The following is a 27,839-nucleotide window of genomic DNA, read 5'->3' as shown; positions in this document are numbered from 1 at the left end:
TGTACAGCCTACCTATAATTCTGAGGAAAGGATATAAAGAGAAAGACAGAGAGACGGAGAGACACCAGAGACATGGATCACAGACAGCTGAGAGACAACATCCGCACCTTCAGCCTCGATGACTGCGCTCGGGGGAATCAGGGATATAACCGGGTTCTCCTGCAGCTATTCGGTTATACAGGTCACGGGAAATCCTCTCTGATCAACTCTTGTATCTATGCCCTGGATGATGCTGGTAGATTTATCGAGCATGCTGAGGCTCAAGATCAAGATGGAGGAAAAACTATGATAAGAAAAGCCTATGAGCTCACCGGTAACATCACCATGGTGGACAACAGAGGGTACAATAGAATGGACGGCTTCCAGAGAGCTGAAGTTTATGCCCAACTGGGTAAGTGAGAGCTGGGACTATACTGACCATATTCAGGGCCGGTGCAAGGTCTCTCTGCACCCTAGGTAAAGCTCCAGCATAGCGCCCCCTAGCCTGCAAACCCCCTATCCCACCACCACCACCTCTCAGAGGGGAGATGCAGGTGGCCACTAGGTGGGCTGGGGTGAATTGCACCATGATACATATACAGAGAAAAGGGACAACACTCAAGTACTTTTGTGACTTTGTTCACGATATACATTCACTTTCAAATGCATGAGTGACGACCATTCTTTCTGCCATTTTCACATCTTTGCTGAGTGCCAGGATTAATAAATGTTTTATATATATATATGTATATATATATATATATATATATATAATTTATACTAGCTGTTTTTCGCACAGGAGTTTCTGATTTTCACGGTTGTAAATATAAATGAGTGTAAAAAATTAGGTAAATCTATACAGATGTAAATGTGAGACGTCTTAATGTAAGTAAATATGAATCCATGGTTCTGGATGTTACCCGAGGAGCACCCGCAGTAGATACGGTAAACAGTGACAGGACCATTTTTGTAGTTTATTCAATTCTACCCACTGGAGGTGCGCTACTAATGGTGTTCGTTATTTAAACCATCATCAGTAAACTCTTTAACAATGCTGATATATTTAACAATAAAACATCCCTTATTAAAAAAAAGTATTCACAATAAAATTGTTTAAAATATACAATAATCCATAAACAACATCTGTACAATTTTGCAGAGTTTTTATGTATATTTATCCAGCAGGATTTCAGTGAAACAGAATCTTTTGATGATATTTAATCATGATGGAACAGACGTTGACAAGAATATATATCCAACGCGTTTTGTCCTGCAGGACTTCTTCAGGGGTATATAGTCAATTGCCCAAATTGTACATGATAAAAGTGAAAAGGAGATAAACGACTGGATGTGCCAGCTAGGGCTATTCAATCTGGATTTAATGGGTATACAGTTGCAATATCGTAGATGAATTCTAAAATATATAGAGGTGAGGATTAGCACTCTCCAATAGGAGCGGATCCCTTTAAGAATAGATACCCATATAAAGGCCAACAGCTTTTGTTGGTTCGCTGTAGTACACCAGATATATATTACTGGACTATTTGCTAGATAACACAAAACCTTTTGCGTAGAAACAGGCAATGGAAGCAGCCATACTAGAATTGGTGTGACTCTCTCAAGGTCAAGTGACTGGCCCTACTCTTTTCTCAGGCATAGTTTTATAGGCTTTTTAGTACCCTCGCATTAGAAACTTCTCACTCATTTTTGTTTATATTTGGCTATTCGCCATCTCAATGCAAGAATTATTGAGCAACACTCTTAGGAACTACGAAATAGGCAGACTCACTTTTAAATTGTTAGTATGGTGACTAGTTGCATATAGCAAGGTGTTCCGTTCAGTCTCTTTGTGATATAAAGTGGAACCCAGTTTATGTTGATCTTGAAAGATGGTCCCATCAAGAAAGTTATCTTATTGCGGTCTATTTGGCATGTGAACCAGATTGGGCTATCAAGTGCATTAAGGTGTTGAACCATTTTGCAAAGCTCATTCTCTGTGCCCCTCCACAGGAGGAAAATATTGTCTATATATCGCCTAAAATAGGCAATTTTGTTGACCAAACTCGGGCATAATGTGCAGGTTTTCATATTAGTGCATATACAAATTTGCATAGTATGGAGCCAGGTTGGAACTCATGGCGGTCCCTAACAAAAATAATTCTTCCTAAGAACCAACCAAGCAAGTTCTAATAAAAATAGGATTTTAATACCTACCGGTAAATCCTTTTCTCTTAGTCCATAGAGGATGCTGGTAATGCTTCAAGAACCATGGGGTATAGACGGGATCCGCAGGAGACATGGGCACACTATAAGACTTTGAATGGGTGTGAACTGGCTCCTCCCTCTATGCCCCTCCTCCAGACTCCAGTTATAGGAACTGTGCCCAGGGAGATGGACATTTCGAGGAAAAGGATTTATTTAACGTTTTCAACTAAGGTGAGATACATACCAGCTCACACCACCAACACGCCGTACAACATGGCATTCAACAACAACGCATGCAATGGCATGATCAACAACAGTCACAGACTGACTGAACTCAGCACAACACGTGCGTAATTACAACCAATAACTGCAGATACCGTCCGCACTGGGACGCGCGCCCAGCATCCTCTACGGACTAAGAGAAAAGGATTTACCGGTAGGTATTAAAATCCTATTTTCTCATACGTCCTAGAGTATGCTGGGGATGCTTCAAGAACCATGGGGTTTATACCAAAGCTCTAGAACGGGCGGGAGAGTGCAGATGACTCTGCAGCACCGATTGACCAAACAAGTGGTCCTCCTCAGCCAGGGTATCAAACTTGTAGAACTTCGCAAAGGTGTTTGATCCTGACCAAGTAGCAGCTCGGCAAAGCTGTAATGCCGAGACTCCTCGGGCAGCCGCCCAGGATGAGCCCACCTTCCTGGTAGAATGGGCCTTCACCGACTTCGGTAACGGCAATCCTGCCGTAGAATGAGCCTGCTGAATCGTATTACAGATCCAGCGTGCAATAGTCTGCTTGGAAGCAGGAGCCCCAATCTTGTTGGGAGCATACAGGACAAACAGAGCCTCTGTTTTCCTAACTTGAGCCGTTCTGGTGACATAGATTTGCAAAGCTCTGACCACATCAAGAGACTTTGATTCCACCAAGGCGTCAGTAGCCACTGGCACCACAATAGGCTGGTTCACGTGAAACGAAGAAACCACCTTTGGCAAAAATTGCTGACGAGTTCTCAACTCCGCCCTATCAGAGTGGAAGATTAAATAGGGACTTTTGTGCGACAAAGCCGCCAATTCAGATACCCGCCTTGCGGATGCCAAGGCCAACAGCATGACTACTTTCCAAGTAAGGAATTTTAACTCAAGCTTACGCAAAGGTTCAAACCAATGAGATTGCAGGAATTGCAACACCACGTTAAAATCCCATGGTGCCACTGGGGGCATAAAGGGAGGTTGGATGTGCAGTACGCCTTTCACGAAGATCTGAACTTCTGGAAGGGAGGCCAACACCTTCTGAAAGAAAATAGATAAGGCCGAAATTTGTACCTTAATGGAGCCTAACTTAAGGCCCGCATCCATTCCTGCTTGCAAAAAATGGAGCAACCGCCCCAGCTGAAAATCCTCCGTAGGAGTCTTCTTGGATTCACACCAAGATACATATTTTCTCCAAATACGGTGGTAATGCTTTGCCGTTACTTCCTTTCTAGCCTGAAGAAGTGTGGGAATGACTTCACTGGGAATACCCTTTCGGGCTAGGATTTGGCGTTCAACCGCCATGCCGTCAAACGCAGCCATGGTAAATCCTGATACACGCACGGACCCTGTTGTAGCAGGTCCTCTCATAGAGGAAGAGGCCAGGGATCTTCTATGAGCAACTCCTGAAGATCTGGATACCAGGCCCTCCTTGGTCAGTCCGGAACAACGAGTATTGCCTGAACTCTTGTTCTTCTTATAATCTTTATCACCTTTGGAATGAGTGGAAGTGGAGGGAACACATAGACCGACGGAAACACCCACGGTGTCACCAGGGCGTCCACCGCTATTGCTTGAGGGTTCCTTGACCGGGAACAATATCTCTGAAGTTTCTTGTTGAGGCGGGACGCCATCATGTCCACTTGAGGAACTCCCCAACGACTTGTCACTTCTGCAAATACCTCTTGATGAAGACCCCACTCTCCTGGATGGAGATCGTGTCTGCTGAGGAAGTCTGCTTCCCAGTTGTCCACTCCCGGAATGAAGACTGCTGACAGAGCGCTGGCATGTCTTTCTGCCCAGCGAAGAATCTTCGTGGCCTCGGCCATCGCTGCACTGCTCCTTGTACCGCCTTGGCAGTTTATGTATGCCACTGCTGTCACGTTGTCTGACTGAATCAAGACAGGCAGACCTCGAAGAAGATGTTCTGCTTGCAGTATGCCGTTGTAAATAGCTCTTAATTCCAGAATGTTTATGTGTAGACATACTTCTCAGCTCGACCACTTTCCCTGAAAGTTTCTTCCCTGTGTGACTGCTCCCCAGCCTCGGAGGCTTGCATCTGTAGTCACCAGGATCCAATCCTGAATCCCGAACCTGCGCCCCTCCAGAAGGTGAGAACTGTGCAGCCACCACAGAAGGGAGATTCTGGTCCTTGGAGATAGAATTATCTTCCGATGCATGTCCAGGTGAGACCCGGACCATTGGTCCATCAGGTTCCACTGAAACACCCTGGCATGGAACCTGCCATACGGAATGGCCTCGTAGGCCGCCACCATCTTCCCTAGCAACCGAGTGCATTGAAGAACTGATACTTTTGTTGTTTCAGAATCTGTTTTACCATGTTCTGTATTTCGAGAGCTTTTTCCATTGGAAGAAAAATTCTCTGCAATTCTGTGTCCAGAATCATACCCAGCCGTGTCGTTGGATCCAACTGTGATTTTGGCAAATTTAGGAGCCACCCGTGTTGTTGCAGAATCGTCAGTGGAAGGGAAACAATCTTCAACAATTGCTCCTTGGACCTCCCCTTTATGAGGAGATTGTGTAAGTACGGGATAATTGTGATTCCTTGCTTGCGCAGGAGAACCATCATTTCCGCCATCACTTTGGTGAAAACCCTCGGAGCCATGGACAGACCAAACGGCAACGTCTGAAATTGGTAATGACAATCCTATACCGCAAATCTTAGGTAAGCCTGATGTGGAGGAAATATGGGGACATGCAAGTATGCATCCTTTATGTCGACCGATACCATAAAATCCCCCTCTTCCAGCGTGGAGATCACTGCACGTAGAGATTCCATCTTGAATTTGAATTTCTTTAGAAAGAAATTGAGGGATTTTAGGTTCAGAATCGGTCTGCCTGAGCCATCCGGCTTCGGGTCCACGAACAGGCTCGAATAAATCCCTTCCCCCCGCTGTGACGGGGGCACCGTGACAATCACTTGACTTTGACACAACTTTAGTACCGCAGCGCTTACTATTTCCCTTTCTAGAAGAGAAGTTGTGTTGCCTTTTCTACTGTATGTTTTTTAAAGAGACTGAACGGAACACCTTGCTATACGCAACTAGTCACCGTCCTATCAATTTAAAAGTGAGTCTGCCTATTTCGTAGTTCCTAAAAGTGTTGTTTAATAAGTATTCCCACAGAAGCTTCTGCTCCTCTTCTACTTCGCGATTGTGGAGTTGGTACTGTGCTCCTCGATACTGGTATGGTACGGCTCCACCAGCGCGAGGGACAGATGCAGGCTCCAAAAGGTGGTCAGACCCGCAGAGAAGAACTGTACCTGTCCAGAGCTAAAAAGCGGGCAAAGAAGATATTAAAGGACCAGCTACACCCCGGCCACAGCATTTTTAATTTGCTTCCTTCAGGCAGGCGTTCCAGGCCCATCCCTGCAAGGTCCACCAGAAGCCTCAAAAGTTTCTTTCCCCAATCCAATTTTTGGTCCCATTGATTTAAACATTTTATATGCTTCTCTATACAGTCTATGACTATTTTTGCAGCTAGGAACTTCTGTTCAGGGCTGACTGGGGACAGATTTAGTTTGGTGTACCTTGAGTTATGTTCAACAGTCGCCGGAGTGACTCGACGTCACTTCCGGTTTCCAGGATGCGTTCCACGATAAGTGGAACGCACGCTACTTCCGAACTAGCGGAGCAGCCGGACAAGTGTAACTTTCTCCCTTATTGTGACACTTTATGATATGCACTTAATCTAGACATATGCCATACGCACTTTATGCTTCAGATGTTGATATGTTAAAGCTCTATCGCCAGTGTCTGTATGTTAGTTTGATGACACTTCCTGTGTGAGTGATGACAGGAAGTGCTGGAGTTGGGGGAGTGTACTGAAGGGTTAGCTCTTCTGTCTTTGTAAATATTACTTTTTATATGATCAATTTCCTTATAATAGTTACAGTGTAAAAGTGAATATTTCTACTTCCCTAGTGAAGGGTTAAAACATGCTTTATGAACTCTTATGTGTTTGCAATGGATGCGTGCTGCCCTGTGTTAGATGCCTTTGTCTCTCATACAGATACCAGGCTTGTGTGGGTCCGGCATCCAAGGTCAGCTCTATACTAGATGAAACCTGCTTTTTCTACTTCTGTGTGTTACTAAAAGATCTTGTGTTAAGTTCCATCTGATGCAACGTATATAACATCTGCCTAGCAACTGCTATATCCAATTATGTTATGTCAAGTATTAACCACCCCTACGTACCCCACTAGGGCACCACCCCTAAGCCAATGAGCCCTGTTACACTTATCAGTTACACCCTTATGTGTTCTCTTTTTATACCAATGTTAAACATTCAATAAAACAGTGTGAATTCTTACTGCTTGTGTTGTGCATGTACCTTGTGGCTAAGAGTTTACACTCCAGACGTCTAAGAGGCCATCACATCGAGGGTTAAGGTATAAGGGCAAATCCTTTCATGTACTCACTGAGATTGGACTGGGTTTAAAAACCTCAGCTTGGGGACATGTTGCTTATGCGGCTCTGGGTATGGTTTCCTGTGACCTTTTGATGTCTTGAAAAATATCTAAGCCTTGATCGAGATGTCGACTTACATGCTGTAACATGTCTCTATGCTGATTAAAATGATCTACTGAAACTTTTCTGATAGTATTGGTGAGTGCCCTCCTTTCAATTTTGTTTGTGTATATATATATGTGTGTGTGTATATATATATATATATATATATATGCTCAACGCGCCCTACGGCCGCTCTTCACACCGTTGCATGGGGCTATGCCTCCTTAACCCTTGCACGCCCTTGGGCCATGCAATATTTAGATTATATGGAGTATTAGTTCCAATCAGAATTCTGTGAGTGGTTAAATATTGCATGGACAAAGGGCGTGCGATGGTTAAGGGGCCATAGCCTCTTGTGACGGCGTGAACAGCGCACGCAGAGGACAATGAATAGTAGGTGCTGTGGTTGGGGGAGTGGCGGGTGCGGGGGAGAGGTGGCTGGGGGAGAGGGTCCAGGGGTGCTGTGGGTGGCGGATGGGTGGTTGCGGGGGTGCTGCGGGTTCCAGAGGAGTGGTTGCGGTGGTCCGGCGGATGGGGGAGGGCCGCGTGCGTGTGTGCCGTGGGAGGGATGGACGGTTGCAGGGGTGGAGGGATGGGTGTGTGGGTGTCGTCGGTGGGGTATGGGGTCCGGAGGTGGCACGGGTGGGGGAGGGGTGGTTGTGAGGGTGCCGCATATGAGGGGAGGTATGGTGTGCAGTGTATGTATGGTGAAATCCGAACCCTCCCGAACTTCACCCATTTTACATGGTTCCGAGGCATTCTCGGATCCTCACGCCTTGCTCAGTAAACCCAAGCGCGCCCGAACGTCATCATCCTGCTGTCGGATTCTTGCGAGATTCAGATTCTATATAAGGAGCCGCACGTCGCCGCCATTTTTCACTCGTGCATTGGAAATGATAGTGAGAGGACGTGGCTGGCGTCCACTCAAATTTGTTCAGGGGGCTGCAAATATCTGTGCTCACTGCTTTATTGTGGGGACTGGGGACCACCAGTATTATATATGAGGAGTACAGTGCAGAGTTTTGCTGACCAGTGACCAGTGACCACCAGTATTATACGTTCTCTGCCTGAAAAACGCTCCATATCTGTGCTCAGTGTGCTGCATATATCTGTGCTCACACTGCTTTATTGTGGGGACTGGGGACCAGCAGTATTATATAGGAGGAGTACAGTGCAGAGTTTTGCTGACCAGTGACTACCAGTATTATATGTTCTCTGCCTGGAAAACGCTCCATATCTGTGCGAGGTGTGCTGCATATATCTGTGCTCACACTGCTTTATTGTGGGGACTGGGGACCACCAGTATTATATAGGAGGAGTACAGTGCAGAGTTTTGCTGACCAGTGACCACCAGTATTATATGTTCTCTACCTGGAAAATGCTCCATATCTGTGCTCAGTGTGCTGCATATATCTGTGCTCACACTGCTTTATTGTGGGGACTGGGGAACAGCAGTATTATATATGAGGAGTACAGTGCAGAGTTTTGCTGACCAGTGACCAGTGACCACCAGTATTATACGTTCTCTGCCTGAAAAACGCTCCATATCTGTGCTCAGTGTGCTGCATATATCTGTGCTCACACTGCTTTATTGTGGGGACTGGGGACCAGCAGTATTATATAGGAGGAGTACAGTGCAGAGTTTTGCTGACCAGTGACTACCAGTATTATATGTTCTCTGCCTGGAAAACGCTCCATATCTGTGCTTAGTGTGCTGCATATATCTGTGCTCACACTGCTTTATTGTGGGGACTGGGGACCAGCAGTATTATATAGGAGGAGTACAGTGCAGAGTTTTGCTGACCAGTGACCACCAGTATTATACGTTCTCTGCCTGAAAAATGCTCCATATCTGTGCTCAGTGTGCTGCATATATCTGTGCTCACACTGCTTTATTGTGGGGACTGGGGACCACCAGTATTATATAGGAGGAGTACAGTGCAGAGTTTTGCTGACCAGTGACCAGTGACCACCAGTAGTATATGTTCTCTGCCTGAAAAACGCTCCATATCTGTGCTCAGTGTGCTGCATATATCTGTGCTCACACTGCTTTATTGTGGGGACTGGGGACCACCAGTATTATATAGGAGTACAGTGCAGAGTTTTGCTGACAGTGACCACCAGTATTATATGTTCTCTGCCTGAAAAATGCTCCATATCTGTGCTCAGTGTGCTGCATATATCTGTGCTCACACTGCTTTATTGTGGGGACTGGGGACCACCAGTATTATATAGGAGGAGTACAGTGCAGAGTTTTGCTGACCAGTGACCAGTGATCACCTGTATTATACGTTCTCTTCCTGAAAAATGCTCCATATCTGTGCTCAGTGTGCTGCATATATCTGTGCTCACACTGCTTTATTGTGGGGACTGGGGACCACCAGTATTATATAGGAGGAGTACAGTGCAGAGTTTTGCTGACCAGTGACCAGTGACCACCAGTATTATACGTTTTCTGCCTGAAAAACGCTCCATATCTGTGCTGCATTGTAGTATATAGTAGGAGTACAGTGCATCATTTTGCTGACCACCAGTATATAATATATAGCAGTATGGTACAGAAGGCAACTGCTCTACCTACCTCTGTGTCGTCAATTATACTATCCATCCATACCTGTGGTGCATTTCAGTTTTGCACAGTTTGATGACCACCAGTATATAATATATAGCTAATATATAGCAGTACGGTACAGTAGGCCACTGCTCTACCTACCTCTGTGTCGTCAATTATACTATCCATCCATACCTGTGGTGCTTTTCAGTTTTGCACAGTTTGATGACCACCAGTATAATATATAGCAGTACGGTACAGAAGGCCACTGCTTTACCTACCTCTGTGTCGTCAAGTATACTATCCATCCATACTTGTGGTGCATTTCAGTTTTGCACAGTTTGCTGACCACCAGTATATAATATATAACAGTACGGTACAGAAGGCCACTGCTCTACCTACCTCTGTGTCGTTAAGTATACTATCCATCCATACCTGTGGTGCATTTCAGTTTTGCACAGTTTGCTGACCACCAGTATATAATATATAGCAGTACGGTAGAGTAGGCCACTGCTCTACCTACCTCTGTGTCGTTAAGTATACTATCCATCCATACCTGTGGTGCATTTCAGTTTTGCACAGTTTGCTGACCACCAGTATATAATATATAGCAGTACGGTACAGGAGGCCACTGTTCTACCTACCTCTGTGTTGTCAAGTATACTATCCATCCATACCTGTGGTGCATTTCAGTTTTGCACAGTTTGCTGACCACCAGTATATAATATATAGCAGTAAGGTACAGCAGGCCACTGCTCTACCTACCTCTGTGTCGTCAAATATACTATCCATCCATACCGGTGGTGCATTTCAGTTGTGCACAGTATATATAGTAGTAGGCCATTGCTATTGATATATTACTGGCTTATAATTCCACACATTAAAAAATGGAGAACAAAAATGTAGAGGGTAAAATAGGGAAAGATCAAGATCCACTTCCACCTCGTGCTGAAGCTGCTGCCACTAGTCATGGCCGAGACGATGAAATGCCATCAACGTTGTCTGCCAAGGCCGATGCACAATAGTAGAGAGCATCTAAAATCCAAAAAAATAAAGCTCAGTAAAATGACGCAAAAATCAAAATCGTCTGAGGAGAAGCGTAAACTTGCCAATGTGCCATATACGACACGGAGTGGCAAGGAACGGCTGAGGCCCTGGCCTATGTTCAAGGCTAGTGGTTCAGCTTCACCTGAGGATGTCCAACTTGTCGGAAGACCACTTGTACTACTTCCACCAAGCAATTGACTGTCCAACAGTCCTTTGCGAGGAAGATGAAATATCACAGCAGTCATCCTGTTTAAAAGCGGATAACTCAGGCCTTGACAACTATGTTGGTGTTAGACATGCGTCCGGTATCCACCGTTAGTATCAGGGTCCCAGAACATCGGAAGACATCTTCTGATATAATGGGTGATTATGATGATCTTTTTTCTATTACACACTGCAAATTATAGAATTGTGAGATATACAGGCTGTATTATGACTGCTTCATTGTGACTATTTTTTTTATCAGTACTCAAATACCCATAAGGGATACTCCTTGAAGAAACCGTTGGAATTACAGCTTGTACAGATTGGAGTTCAGTGAGGTTGACAGCTGCTTTGCTGTTACTTATGGTGCTGCTACAAATGTTGCAAGAGTTGAATGTTTTGAATCCAACAAGTTACAATCAGTGATTGTTATACTAATTCAGCAGTTGCCAACACTGCCAGTACGTAGCTACAAGTCGCCTAGAGGATATTCACTTATACACTGTAATTAATAGGAGACTCACATCTCCAAAACCAGTTGGATTTACTCTGCTTCTTTCTTTACAGCATAACTACAGTGTGGAATCCCCCACCCACCCTTTACACAGCAGCCATCATGAGCACACATCTAGTTATACTATAAATATATTTGTGATTGCTACATCCAGGGGAACTACAGTTTGAATTCCCACTTGATTGTTTAGGAAAGCGCTCCGTCCGTCTGGTATTTGATACCAGTTAGTGGTCAGTACAAATTAAGTAACTAGACCACTACAGTTTATTTGTGTGAATATTTCACCCTGGGGAACAGTATTTTGAATATTTAAAGTACACACATATATATTTTTTGCTGTACTAATAATTGATTACATTAAGACTATACTTTTCTTCCCCACTGGATGCCCATAAGACAATTTCCATAAGGGAAATTATGATTATTTGTTTTTAAAGAATACGAATAATTTTATGTGATGAATTAATAAAAGTAAAATTTGAAACAATAAAACTTATATATTTACGTAAAGAAGTGCCCCCACAAAGAGGTAAACCTTTCGTCCCATATTTCTTTCCCTGGGACAACCCCCTGTGATAATACTGTCATAATTTCCTCTGGGGAGCACCACCACCAAGTGTTATTTCGATACGGATATTTCCACTAAATTTCCTATAATTGTTGGGTCATATACATTATCATACTTTGCAAAAATGACTTCAGTGGCAGTGCAGGACATCCACAACTTCTGTGTCATGGACACCCCAAGAGGGAGAATAGTTGTCAGTATCCCGGCGGTTGGGATCCCGTCACCGGAATGCTGAGCACCGGGAACCCGACAGCCGGTATATCCAGTGCCGTTTCTTGCGGCGGGTGAGCCGGGAAACCGCACGGGGCACCCGCCGCGGCACTTCTTCAGCATTAAATCCCCCCTCCCCTCTCCTCCCGAGTGCCCAGCTCGGGGGGCGGGGTTTCGCGGACTGACGCGTTTCTGTCGTGACGTCACGGCACAATTGCGTAAATCCGCGAAACCCCGCCCCCCGAGCTGGGCGCTCGGGAGGAGGGAGAAGGGGGAGCCAAGCCGGCCGGCACCGCACAGACGAGGGAGAGGCGGCTGAAGAGCGGGAAGAACCACTTCAAATGTAAGTCAGCCCCTCTCCCTCTCCCTCTCTCTCTCTCTCCCTCCCTCCCCCCTCACCACCACCACCTGCCGTACTGTGTAAATTGGGGACACCTGTCTTCGGAATGTGTAAAATGGGGACACTTGCCTAACGTAATATGTAAAATGGGGACGCAGTCTGCCGGAATGTGTAAATTGGGGACTCTTGCTTGCCGTACTGTGTAAAATGGGGACGCTGTCTGCCGGAATGTGTAAATTGGGGACACTTGCTTGCCGTGATGTGTAAAATGGGGACGCTGTCTGCCGGAATGTGTAAATTGGGGACTCTTGCTTGCCGTACTGTGTAAAATGGGGACGCTGTCTGCCGGAATGTGTAAATTGGGGACTCTTGCTTGCCGTGATGTGTAAAATGGGGACGCTGTCTGCCGGAATGTGTAAATTGGGGACTCTTGCTTGCCGTACTGTGTAAAATGGGGACGCTGTCTGCCGGAATGTGTAAATTGGGGACTCTTGCTTGCCGTGATGTGTAAAATGGGGACGCTGTCTGCCGGAATGTGTAAATTGGGGACTCTTGCTTGCCGTACTGTGTAAAATGGGGACGCTGTCTGCCGGAATGTGTAAATTGGGGACACTTGCTTGCCGCAATGTGTAAAATGGGGGCACTTTCCTGCCGTACTGTGTAAAATGGGGACACTTTCCTGCCATACTGTGTAAAATGGGGGCACTTGCCTGCCGTACTGTGTAAAATGGGGACACTTGCCTGCCGCAATGTGTTAACTGGGGACTCTTGCCTGCCGTACTGTGTAAAATGGGGGCAAGTTCCTGCCGCAATGTGTAAAATGGGGGCACTTTCCTGCCGCAATGTGTAAAATGGGGGCACTTTCCTTCCGCAATGTGTAAAATGGGGACACTTTCCTGCCGCAATGTGTAAAATGGGGGCACGTGACTGCCGTAATGTGTAAAATGGGGACACTTGCCTGCCACAATGTGTAAAATGGGGGCACTTGCCTGCCACAATGTGTAAAATGGGGGCACCTGCCTGCCGCAATGTGTAAAATGGGGGCACGTGCCTGCCGCAATGTGTAAAATGGGGGCACGTGACTGCCGCAAAGTGTAAAATGGGGACACTTTCCTGCCGCAATGTGTAAAATGGGGGCACGTGACTGCCGTAATGTGTAAAATGGGGACACTTGCCTGCCGTAATGTGTAAAATGGGGGCACTTGCCTGCCGCAATGTGTAAAATGGGGACACGTGCCTGCGTACTGTGTAAAATGGGGTCGCGTGCCTCCTGTAATGTGTAAAGTAAGGCCTTTTTTTTTTAATCCTGTGGTGGCCGTGATGATGAGATCAGATGAGGCCACGCCCATCTTAAAGCCATGCCCATTTTAACGAGACCACGCCCCCTTGCCGGGAGCGCACGCGCCTTCGACACGTGCATGGTTTTCCTCTTTATATCTATGGGGGGGCCCCCATTTTTTCTTATGTGAATATGGGGGGGGGGGGGGGCGCATTTCTAAATCTCGCACTGGGAGCCAAATTGGCTAGAAACGGCCCTGGGTATATCAAGCCGATCCCATAGATAAATTTCAGTCAGTGTTTACTGTTAATTTGGCGCGTACATTTGCTTACATTGTGCGCACATCCTGTGGCGTGATTCTAGTTACCTTTTCATTGTAAATATTATATGGGTTATCATGCTGTGATGCCCACAGTGCCACTGATATGCTGAATGATTAAATGAAGACTTTGCTGTTTTACTTTATAATTGGAATGTTTCTTATTCTAGCTACAATTATTCATATCTGGTACCCAGATTTTTTTGGGGATTATTGTATCTCTCTCTCTGATAATGTCCAGTGCTCTTACAGCATAATACATTGATTAACATAATTATGAAGATGGGGTGGAGCCAAAATGATGCAATTCTCCTAACATTGTGTTTTATTTATCCCATATAGACCCACAAATTGCAGCGCAAAGGGGTGAGGTTTTGCAGTTGCAGGTGTAGTGATAAGGGTACCTGGGTATTTCTGGGTACAACCCCCCTCACCCCTTCTGTACCACTGCAATAAGCCTGGACCACCTTTTTGTATTGGTTCAATGGGCAGTAGCACAAGGGCCGCAGGGGTAAAAAGGCCTCAGGCTTATAGCTGGAGGTCCCCTCTTTCCAGGGGTATCAGATTTTTTAAAATCCGCCCTGAGGAACCGGAGATATACAACTTCAAAGCAGTGGTCCCCACCCAAGCCTGTTAATTGCTCTTCCCAGCCAGACATCTCAGGTTCTGTCTGATTTATACTCCCAAAATCTGTGACTCTCCCCTCTCAGTGGACACTGGCAGCTTGTCTCTACTATGCCCAGAACCAGAGAAATCAGCCTTCCAGCAGACGTTCCCTGCTCCAGCTCCACACGCCTGGTATGCAGTTTTATATTTTCATTGATGGATTGCTCTGGCTCCTGAACTCTGATCCCCAAGTCCCCAGTATCTCCTAAAAGGTGTCCCCAGTATCTCCTAAAAGGTGTCCCCAGTATCTCCTGAAAGGTGTCCCCAGTATCTCCTGAAAGGTGTCCCCAGTATCTCCTGAAAGGTGTCCCCAGTACCTCCTGAAAGGTGTCCCCAGTACCTCTTGAAAGGTGTCCCCAGTACCTCCTGAAAGGTGGAACTCTCGTTTTTTTTTATCCCATTGAAAGCTAAGAAATCTATTTCCAGGAACTGGAGATATCTGCAGTGAAGCAAGCTGCCCTCCAACTGGAAAATTATTAATATTAAGCCCACTCCACTATCCACCCCTCCCCTGCGTATTAAACACCCCTACCACCCTGGAAGTCATGTACTGGGGCCCCATCATTCAGACCAATGCCCCCTTCAACAGTTTAGTGTTCTGCCTCCCGCCCCATCTCCCACCATCTGTGCAGTAAAGGAGTAATTAGCAGAAATTCCTGCTCCAGGTCCTACATGCTGAAGCTAGAACACCCCCTACCGCCCGCGGGACATCAAAGCTGCCGCTGATAGCACCCCCCACTTCTACCGCTGGTGAATGGGCAGGGGCCCCAGTGCATTGCCGTGGCCAGCAATTCCACCTCATTTTTTATTTTTTTTTGCAGGAAACTTCATCCCTATAGGTGAGAGGGTGGTTTGGAGAGATAATTACACTGATATGATGACAATAGTGGAGCGATCTGACATGGACCCAAATTATACAGACTTCATTGTTCCTGTGTTGGTTTATAGGTAAGTGATTTGTTACCTGTTGACATAACAGGGCAGTACGGATGGTGTAATGGTTACGTTAGCACTTTTCCCTCACAGCATTGAGGTCATGGTTTCGATTCCCACCATGTCCCTAACTGTGTGGAGTTTGTATATTCTTCCCGTGCTTGTGTGGATTTTCTCTGGGCACTCCCACTTCCTAGTGAAGTTGGCAGAATGGGGAGATTGATATAGGGAATCCTGGGGCCCTAGATGAGGGGGCAGGGCCTAGTGACATGTTAGTACCTCTGACCCTATGTCCTTTATAATGGTTGGCCACATTTCTGTGGTAGATGGCCACACGTCTTAAGCATGGCCTCCTAACACTGCGTTCCCCCTGGTGGACCCTGCATGCCCCAGTCCAACACTGGTAGGTGGTCTGGATTTTGCATAGGCATACCCAGATGGACACAGAAGTGCTCCAGCTGTTACCAGGATAGGATGTATGCATTTATCATGATAATAGTTACTGGGCTACATCAAACGTGTTACTGGTCACATTACCCTATTCATACACAATATAATAATGTTATAAGGTGTTATATACACAACAGAGACCAGTGGCTAGATAGTCCTAATACATGCAAATTCACATTTGTCAAATGAGAAAATATATATATAAACATAAATGAAAGTTTAATTTAATTAAGTGAAATGCGCCTGTAGCTTGTCTTCCTTTAGACTGCTCACTTCCTATTACTAATGTGAGAATCCGCCCGTGTAGAGCAAAAAATGCAGCGTCTCTATTTGGAGTCACCCGCAGCTGCATTTCCGCTATTCTATGTCCACAGCTGTATCTGCCCCAGCGCTGGATACAAGAGACCTGCCTGAAACAGGCGTCTGATTTCCATCCGCATCCTATGACTGAGCGCGGAACCTGTCACCAGTTCTGACATACACTGATTTATTATGTTTCAATATTTTTCTTAATTTTCTAGTGTCAAGGTCGGACTTTCAGAAAGGACAGAACTGAAAATATTTATCAGTAACTGTATAAAGATGACAGGTAAGTGAAAGCTTTTAATTGTCTGAAACAATATAATGATTGCATTGAAAATGCCTAACGTCACATAGACTGGTATCAGCGGGAGGATCCGGCCACTGTCTCTTACTAGTACTGGTCCTCATTCTGTTTGGGACAGAAAGTCCATTCCAAATATGAGTATCTACCAGTGATGTGCGGTGGGGTGAGGCAGGTGAGGCAGAGCCTTTCCTGTCATACTTACGTTTGTGCTAGAGTTTTGACTGTATAAAGTATATGGTAAATACAAACAATATGTTAGAAATATCTACTTTGCATTATTCTAATAATTTTTATTGCCAAATCTCTGGAGTAAAAAGTCTATGGCAGGGGAGGCAGTGGCTCACCTGCTTATCTTTTCCGCACACCACTGATCAAAACTCACCAAATTTTTAGGAGTTTATACTGCTGCATCTGTGTATAATGACCTGATGTATATACTGCTGCACCTGTGTATAATGCCCAGATGTATATACTGCTGCACCTGTGTAAATGCCCAGATGTACCCTTTTACTCATATATTGTGTGTAAATCTGACTCTGGGGCCAGCTAGTGCCTCCTGAGCAATTTAGCTCACCGCACGTCCCTGGTATCTACTAATGTCATAGTGGATATTGTAGATCTTCCAATGTATCCTCTTCTACTGTATATTGTGTGTCACATCAGAGTCAGAACACTAAGGGGGATTTACTAAAGTGTGGGTTTGGTGGCACTTTAAACAAAATACTAAAACATACAATAGTGTAGTATTTCCAATGATAAAATGCACTTCACCACTGTGAGCCCAGTCAGAAGGATCATGAGTTAGACCCCTTTCCTCTAGGATAGATGATAAGCAGAGTCGGACTTACATCTTACGGGGCCCTAGGCAACTTACAGGTCTGGACCCCCCCATCACTCACATGTACCTAAAATAAGAAAAAATGGACAAAATATAAATCTTCATGAACTAAAATCATTCGGCAAAGGAGACGTACACACTGGTGACACAGGGACATGGAGACATACACACTGGTGACACAGCGAAATGGAGACGTATACACTGGTGACACAGGGACATGGAGACATACACACTGGTGACACAGCGAAATGGAGACGTATACACTGGTGACTGGGAACATGGAGACATACACACTGGTGACTGGGGGACAAGGAGACGTACACACTGGTGACTGGGGACAAGGAGACGTACACACTGGTGACACAGGGACATGGAGACATACACACCGGTGACTGGGGGACATGGAGACGTACACACTGGTGACTGGGGGACATGGAGACGTACACACTGGTGACTGGGTGACATGGAGACGTACACACTGGCGACTGAGGGACATGGAGACGTACACACTGGTGACTGGGAACATGGAGACGTACACACTGGTGACTGGGGGACATGGAGACGTACACACTGGTGAGTGGGTGACATGGAGACGTACACACTGGCGACTGAGGGACATGGAGACATACACACTGGTGACTGGGAACATGGAGACGTACACACTGGTGACTGGGGGACATGGAGACATACACACTGGTGACTGGGTGACATGGAGACGTACACACTGGCGACAGGGTAACATGGAGACGTACACACTGGCGACTGGGGGACATGGAGACGTACACATTGGTGACTGGGTGACATGGAGACGTACACACTGGCGACTGGGGGACATGGAGACGTACACATTGGTGACTGGGTGACATGGAGACGTACACATTGGTGACTGGGTGACATGGAGACGTATACACTGGTGACTGGGGGACATGGAGACATACACACTGGCGACTGGGTGACATGGAGACGTACACACTGGTGACACAGGGACATGGAGACGTACACACTGGTGACTGGGGGACATGGAGACGTACACACTGGCGACTGGGGGACATGGAGACGTACACATTGGTGACTGGGTGACATGGAGACGTACACACTGGCGACTGGGGGACATGGAGACGTACACATTGGTGACTGGGTGACATGGAGACGTACACACTGGCGACTGGGGGACATGGAGACGTACACATTGGTGACTGGGTGACATGGAGACGTACACACTGGCGACTGGGGGACATGGAGACGTACACATTGGTGACTGGGTGACATGGAGACGTACACACTGGTGACTGGGAACATGGAGATGTATACACTGGTGACTGGGGGACATGGAGACGTACACATTGGTGACTGGGTGACATGGAGACGTACACACTGGCGACTGGGGGACATGGAGACGTACACATTGGTGACTGGGTGACATGGAGACGTACACACTGGCGACTGGGGGACATGGAGACGTACACATTGGTGACTGGGTGACATGGAGACGTACACACTGGCGACTGGGGGACATGGAGACATACACACTGGCGACTGGGGGACATGGAGACGTAAACACTGGTGACTGGGGGACATGGAGACGTACACATTGGTGACTGGGTGACATGGAGACGTACACACTGGCGACTGGGGGACATGGAGACGTAAACACTGGTGACTGGGGGACATGGAGACGTACACACTGGTGACTGAGGGACATGGAGACGTACACACTGGTGACTGAGGGACATGGAGACGTATACACTGGCGACTGGGAACATGGAGACGTACACATTGGTGACTGGGTGACATGGAGACGTACACACTGGCGACTGGGGGACATGGAGACATATACACTGGTGACTGGGTGACATGGAGACGTATACACTGGTGACACAGGGACATGGAGACATATACACTGGTGACTGGGTGACATGGAGACATACACACTGGCGACTGGGAACATGGAGACGTACACATTGGCGACTGGGGGACATGGAGACGTACACATTGGTGACTGGGTGACATGGAGACGTACACACTGGCGACTGGGGGACATGGAGACATATACACTGGTGACTGGGTGACATGGAGACGTATACACTGGTGACACAGGGACATGGAGACGTACACACTGGTGACTGGGGGACATGGAGACGTACACACTGGCGACTGGGGGACATGGAGACGTACACACTGGTGACTGGGGACATGGAGACATATACACTGGTGACTGGGTGACATGGAGACGTACACACTGGCGACTGGGGGACATGGAGACGTATACACTGGTGACTGGGGACATGGAGACATATACACTGGTGACTGGGTGACATGGAGACGTACACACTGGCGACTGGGGGACATGGAGACGTATACACTGGCGACTGGGGGACATGGAGACGTACACACTGGTGACTGGGGACATGGAGACGTACACACTGGTGACTGGGGGACATGGAGACGTACACACTGGCGACTGGGGGACATGGAGACGTATACACTGGTGACTGGGGAACATGGAGACGTACACACTGGTGACTGGGAACATGGAGACGTACACACTGGTGAATGGGGACATGGAGACATACACACTGGTGACTGGGAACATGGAGACGTACACACTGGTGACTGAGGGACATGGAGACATATACACTGGTGACTGGGGGACATGGAGACATACACACTGGTGACTGGGGGACATGGAGACATACACACTGGTGACTGGGAACATGGAGACGTACACACTGGTGACTGGGGGACATGGAGACGTACACACTGGCGACTGGGGGACATGGAGACGTATACACTGGTGACTGAGGGACATGGAGACGTACACACTGGTGACTGAGGGACATGGAGACGTACACACTGGTGACTGGGGGACATGGAGACGTACACACTGGTGACTGGGGGACATGGAGACATACACACTGGTGACTGGGAACATGGAGACGTACACACTGGTGACTGAGGGACATGGAGACGTACACATTGGTGACTGGGGGACATGGAGACGTACACATTGGTGACTGAGGGACATGGAGACGTACACATTGGTGACTGGGGGACATGGAGACGTACACATTGGTGACTGGGTGACATGGAGACGTAAACACTGGTGACTGGGGGACATGGAGACGTACACACTGGTGACTGAGGGACATGGAGACGTACACACTGGTGACTGGGAACATGGAGACGTATACACTGGTGACTGGGAACATGGAGACGTATACACTGGTGACTGGGAACATGGAGACGTATACACTGGTGACTGGGAACATGGAGACGTATACACTGGTGACTGGGAACATGGAGACGTATACACTGGTGACTGGGAACATGGAGACGTATACACTGGTGACTGGGAACATGGAGACGTATACACTGGTGACTGGGAACATGGAGACGTACACACTGGTGACTGGGAACATGGAGACGTATACACTGGTGACTGGGAACATGGAGACGTACACACTGGTGACTGGGAACATGGAGACGTACACACTGGTGAATGGGGACATGGAGACGTACACACTGGTGACTGGGGACAAGGAGACGTACACACTGGCGACTGGGGGACATGGAGACGTACACACTGGTGACTGGGAGACATGGAGATGTATACACTGGTGACTGGGGACAAGGAGACGTACACACTGGTGACTGGGGGACATGAAGACGTACACACTGGTGACTGGGGACATGGAGACGTACACACTGGTGACTGGGAACATGGAGACGTACACACTGGTGACTGGGGGACAAGGAGACGTACACACTGGCGACTGGGGGACATGGAGACGTACACACTGGTGACTGGGAGACATGGAGATGTATACACTGGTGACTGGGGACAAGGAGACGTACACACTGGTGACTGGGGGACATGAAGACGTACACACTGGTGACTGGGGACATGGAGACGTACACACTGGTGACTGGGAACATGGAGACGTACACACTGGTGACTGGGGGACAAGGAGACGTACACACTGGCGACTGGGGGACATGGAGACGTACACACTGGTGACTGGGAGACATGGAGATGTATACACTGGTGACTGGGGACAAGGAGACGTACACACTGGTGACTGGGGGACATGAAGATGTACACACTGGTGACTGGGTGACATGGAGACGTACACACTGGTGACTGGGGACATGGAGACATACACACTGGTGACTGGGGACAAGGAGACGTACACACTGGCGACTGGGGGACATGGAGACGTACACACTGGTGACGGGGGGACATGGAGACATACACACTGGTGACTGGGGACATGGAGACATACACACTGGTGACTGGGAGACATGGAGATGTATACACTGGTGACTGGGAGGCATGGAGACGTATACACTGGTGACTGGGAGGCATGGAGATGTATACACTGGTGACTGGGAGGCATGGAGACGTATACACTGGTGACTGGGGACATGGAGACGTACACACTGGTGACTGGGAGGCATGGAGATGTATACACTGGTGACTGGGAGGCATGGAGACGTATACACTGGTGACTGGGGACATGGAGACGTACACACTGGTGACTGGGAGGCATGGAGATGTATACACTGGTGACTGGGAGGCATGGAGACGTATACACTGGTGACTGGGGACAAGGAGACGTACACACTGGTGACTGGGGGACATGGAGACATACACACTGGTGACTGGGAGGCATGGAGACATACACACTGGTGACTGGGAGACATGGAGATGTATACACTGGTGACTGGGAGGCATGGAGATGTATACACTGGTGACTGGGAGGCATGGAGACGTATACACTGGTGACTTGGGACATGGAGATGTACACACTGGTGACTGGGGACATGGAGACATACACACTGGTGACTGGGAGACATGGAGATGTATACACTGGTGACTGGGAGGCATGGAGACGTAATACACTGGTGACTGGGGACATGGAGACGTACACACTGGTGACTGGGAGGCATGGAGACGTATACACTGGTGACTTGGGACATGGAGATGTACACACTGGTGACTGGGGACGGGGAAAGGGAACCTGGAAATGTACACACTGCTGGTGAGGGGAGGGGGGCATGGGGCCATAACACACTGCTGACTGGGGGGACATGGAGACATACACATTGATGACTGAGACTGTAAAGTACATGGAGACACACACACTGTCCAGAGCCGTATTATGCCTTGGGGGAGCCTGGGGCATTTAGGATGTGTGTGTGTGTGGGGGGGGGGGGGGTCCTGGTGGAGGGGGAGGGTGTAAATTAGATTGTGCAAACCTACATGACCCATTCTGCTCTGCTACTGGGCTTCCCTTTTAATATATGATTGGCATCACATGTGCTGAAATATTTCATTGAGAAAAAGAGGTATTTCAACAAAAATTATTACAATCATAAATTAAGAGGGAAGTCCAGGTAGAGATAATTTTGTCCCTCCTGATATGGGTCATGTTGGGAGGTATGGATTGTGATTATTAAATATAAACCAATGGTGTCTAATACATTTAAACTAATAGTTTAATAAGGACTGTGTGCTGTTTATATCTCCACCTAATAGAGAGACAACTATTTTATAATGTGGAACAAAGACAAATTAATCTTAAAATACACACAGACAAATAAAATCTATAATTTATCTTGCAAAATTGCAATAGCAGTAGTCTCTGTACTACTTACACAGTGGGACAGGACTCAGGAGGATGCTCTGTGTCTCTCTCTAGACATGAACACTCTCATTAGATAACAGGTTACACAGGACTCAGACACCCAGGTGGGGAGGAGGAGATGCTGGGATCCCTGTGTCACTTACAGCTCTCTCCACCCTCCTATCTCTCCTCTGGTCAGAAAGCTCTGTTGGTAGCTCATGAAACATGATATTCCTGTGTCTCTGCCTTCACTGCATACTGCCCTGCTCACAATCTGACTGCTGGTTCTGCTGCTGCATAAGAGGGAAAGCTAGTGATGTGAGTGTGCTCTGGCCGGGGGGCTCCTTGACAGAGTGGGGCCCGGGGTACAGTATGCCCTGCATCGCCCCCTTAATCTGGCTATGACCCTGTCTGGTGGGGGACAGGGGGACATGGAGACACACTGCTGGAGGGGACATGGGAGACGCACACATTGCTGGTGGGGGTAAGGGGGCATGGAGACACACTGGTGGGGGGGAGTGGGGCATAGAGATATTGCTGGTGGGTGACAGAAGGACATGGATACACACTGCTGGAGGGGACATGCACATTGCTGGTGGGGGGGAGGGGAGCATGGAGACACACTGGTGGGGGGAGTGGGGCATACAGACACACTGCTTGTGCGGGACATAGAGACACACTGCTGGGGGGGACAGGGGGACATAGAGACACACTGCTGGGGGGGACAGGGGGACATAGAGACACACTGCTGGGGGGGGGCAGGGGAACATAGAGACACACTGCTGGGGGGGACAGGGGGACATAGAGACACACTGCTGGGGGGGACAGGGGGACATAGAGACACACTGCTGGGGGGGACAGGGGGACATAGAGACACACTGCTGGGGGGGGGGCAGGGGGACATAGAGACACACTGCTGGGGGGGCAGGGGAACATAGAGACACACTGCTGGGGGGAGGGGCAGGGGAACATAGAGACACACTGCTGTGGGGGGACAGGGGAACAAAGAGACACACTGTTGTGGGGGAACAGGGGAACAAAGAGACACACTGCTGGGGGGGACAGGGGGACATAGAGACACACTGCTGTGGGGGAACAGGGGAACAAAGAGACACACTGCTGGGGGGGACAGGGGAACAAAGAGACACACTGCTGGGGGGGACAGGGGGACATAGAGACACACTGCTGGGGGGGAACAGGGGAACATAGAGACACACTGCTGTAGGGGACACGGAGACACAAACATTGATGGTGGGGGGATGGGGGGATGGAGACTCACACTGATGGTGGGGGCATGGAGACACACACACTGGTAGGGGTGAGGGGGGCATGGAGACACACACACTGGTAGGGGTGAGGGGGACAAGGAGACACACATACACTGGTGGTGGTGGGTAAGGGGGCATGGAGACACACAGACTGGTGGGGGGAGGGGGACATGGAGACACACACACTGGTGGGGGGAGGGGGACATGGAGACACACAGACTGGTGGGGGGAGGGGGACATGGGGACACATACACTGGTGGGGCAGAGAGACATGGAGACGCATGCAGTCAGGGTCACACAAACAGACAGAGGCACCCTCACCTTGATGTCGTAGCTCCAGCAGCTGCTCCCTCCTCTTCCACGCTGCCAGCCAGGGTGCAGGAGAAGTGCTGTAACCCCGCCCCCTGCTTGGGTCAGAGGAGCATGTGCTGGGCTCAGCACATGCTCCTTTGACCCCCCAGTGTCAGCAGGTTACTCTCTGCTGCTGCTGATGTGATAGAGCAGGCCCCCAGCTCTTCCCTAATGTGGTTCTCCCAAAATCGGAGAACCATATGACTTTAGAGAGTGGGCTAGGGAGGAACAATGCCTTCAAAACAAAAAGTCCAACAGCAGGCGGGTCCCCCAGGATCCATCGGGCCCTAGGCAGCCGCTTGTGTTGCCTTTTGGAAATCCGCCTCTGATTGTAAGTATCAGGATCGAAGAGTTAGCCTAGTTTTCATAAATTGCACTCACATTTATCACATACAGTCCCAGATTTATCAAGCCTTGGAGAGTGATAAATTGCACGGTGATGAAGTACCAACCAATCAGCTCCTAACTGTCATGCTGCAGGCTGTGTTTGTAAAATGACAGGAGTTGATTGGCTGGTACTTTATCACCGTGCAACTTCTCACTCTCCAAAGCTTGATAAATCTGGGCCAAAATAGTGTATATAATTTCCGTAATACTCTTCGCCCCTTAACAGACTTACAGTATATGCCCATATAGGCAACATTTCGGTATGAGTTTAATCACACTTTTATAGCAGAAGAAGAGGGTGAAGAACAGCGAAGAGTGAGATTTATAACAACACGCAACGTATAATAAATCAGAGGAATTAAAAAGTGTCACTGTTTTTTCAACTAGTACCAGTATTGCCGTGCGCTGTTTTTTTACATTTTTTACAATTCTATAAATGGTGCAGTATAAAATAATAAATGTTTGCTCTGTTATAAGTAAATAAAAAATAATACTACCTACCATTTCATTAATATCGCCCTTTTAATATAATTAATAAATAATACTGCTCATAGTGTGCACCTACTGTAGATTTAGGTAGTGGAAGGAGCAGCACAGAGAGAAGTGATCTGATTCCCCTGTAACAGTGATGCAGGGAGACATTGGTGTAAACACCTCTGTATGTAGTGATGTCACACATATGTAATGATGTCACACATCCAGCTTCTCTCTTCATAATAACCAATCACATTAATGACATTGAACACCGCCCTGCTAGGGTTTTATTGCAAAAGTCATGATCATTTATGGAGACACTGTAACACTTATCTCTTCTCCAGGAGTTGCCCCTATCATTGTCCTCACCCAAAAAAATAGCGGAGATTTCTGGGATATGGAGAAGCGGTTCAAGCTGATAGGGGCTGAGACTGTGATAGCCGTGGAGAACTACACCAAGGAGAGCCAGATAAAAACTCTGGGGAGAACCACAGACTTCCTCATGTTCATTAATGGCGCCATAAAACAAGTAAAATTCCGTATGGAACAGACAAGGAACCCGCAGGAAGAGCGAGTGCAGCGGAAGATATTCCTGCTCCAGTACATACATGAGGCTGATAAGAAACAGGAGGAAGAGAAAAGAGAGCGGGAGAGGAGCCAGGAAGAGGCAAATAGTAGAAAGGGAGTTTGGGGATGGTATAATTGGGTGTTACGTAGGTAGAGATGACAGATGTGAGCAGGATCTGATGTTATTAAATGGGAAATATCACTTACAGCGGGTTTTTGGGGCATAATTTCACAACCTCCACTTACTGTACCGTAGATGTATAATTAATAGATGTCCCCACTTTATAAACAAGGCAGGCGTCCCCTTCATGTACTTCCAGATCTCTCTATATATACATACCGCCACCGTGGCCTGGCCACATGTCCTACCACATACATACCACCACCGTGGCCTGGCCACATCTCCTTCCACATAGATACCACCACCGTGGCCTGGCCACATCTCCTTCCACATAGATACCACCACCGTGGCCTGGCCACATCTCCTTCCACATAGATACCACCACCGTGGCCTGGCCACATCTCCTTCCACATAGATACCACCACCGTGGCCTGGCCACATCTCCTTCTGATTATCTTCACATGTCTATGGAAGAAATAATTATGATGGAATTTATAGAGTCTCCACCTGGTTTCAATGACTAGAAGAGTAAAACTCACCCTCCTACACGGGTCACTCGGCGGCTCCACTACAAAAAATAAAGCAAGTAACTTTACATCTTGGTAATCCATGTTACACTGCGGGTGGGGTCGATGTAATGGGCATGATGTCTTAAAAGGAAGGGGGGAGATTAGTTGAACAGGAAATATATAGGAGATAGACCTAATTGAAATACAATATCAATTGTTCATAGTTTTTTAGGGGTTGCTACCACAGATCATGTCACGGATAGGGATAAGGAAAAAGAGTCGAAAAAGGTTCTGTCTTCGGTGCACAAAGATTTAAAATTGAACTTTTAATTGATTCCTTAAAAATAAATGCCACGTTTGAGATGACACATGTTAGACTGATTCTCTAGTATGCAAAATATTACAAAACACACAAATAACAAATATGTGAGAGTATGACAACACAGAAATAAAAAAGAAAAAATCACATAAACACAAATTTGTTAAAAAGACTGAGCGTCTTTTTTGTCTGTCCTATTAAATCACTGTCTGAATAAAAATCAGTGTTGCTCTGTGTTTATTTATCATTTTTGTTGCACATTAGCACAATTATGTTGGAACTGTTACTTTGATGCTTCTCTAGAAGCCTTTGGCATAATGCCCAGACTCCTTGGATTTTGGATACAAGCTCTATATGCGATATTTCATGATGTAATGTAGTAATCCTTGTGTCTCATAATATATACTTAAATGAGCTGTATTTCCAGACAGATATCACATCCTATATCTACCTGTGAATATAACATTTCAAAATGCCTTGCACACTTGGTATTTAATGTACTGTTTGTATAGTTCCCCTCTCATTTGCAATATTAATTCATAGGGAGGTTTTGGCTAACATACATCCCATAATGCGATACTATGGTATCTCTTTGAGCACACTGTCAAGTTTCTCACCTCTCACTTATAGTGTCAGGTGTCAGATAAAGACAGATATATTGTCAATTCACTTCTCACTTTTAGTATCAAGTGTTTGACTAATGCCGTAGAATATATCATTCACA

At 47.3% G+C, this 27,839-nt stretch overlaps 1 protein-coding gene across 1 annotated transcript; it reads left to right on the top strand.

Annotated features, from left to right (window-relative positions):
* Nucleotides 1–27,351, top strand: LOC134945678 (uncharacterized). Its single transcript, XM_063935119.1, has 4 exons — nucleotides 1–391; nucleotides 15,486–15,612; nucleotides 16,569–16,636; nucleotides 25,944–27,351. Exons 1-4 carry the CDS (start codon nucleotides 73–75, stop codon nucleotides 26,318–26,320), a joined length of 891 nt encoding a protein of 296 aa, XP_063791189.1. The 5' UTR covers nucleotides 1–72; the 3' UTR covers nucleotides 26,321–27,351.
* Nucleotides 27,352–27,839: the final 488 nt, after the last annotated feature.

The sequence above is a fragment of the Pseudophryne corroboree genome, chromosome 7, assembly GCF_028390025.1.
Source record: "Pseudophryne corroboree isolate aPseCor3 chromosome 7, aPseCor3.hap2, whole genome shotgun sequence".
NCBI lineage: Eukaryota > Metazoa > Chordata > Amphibia > Anura > Myobatrachidae > Pseudophryne > Pseudophryne corroboree.
The sequence above is the reverse complement of the archived record's forward strand: the minus strand, read 5'-3'. Positions and strand labels throughout refer to the sequence as shown.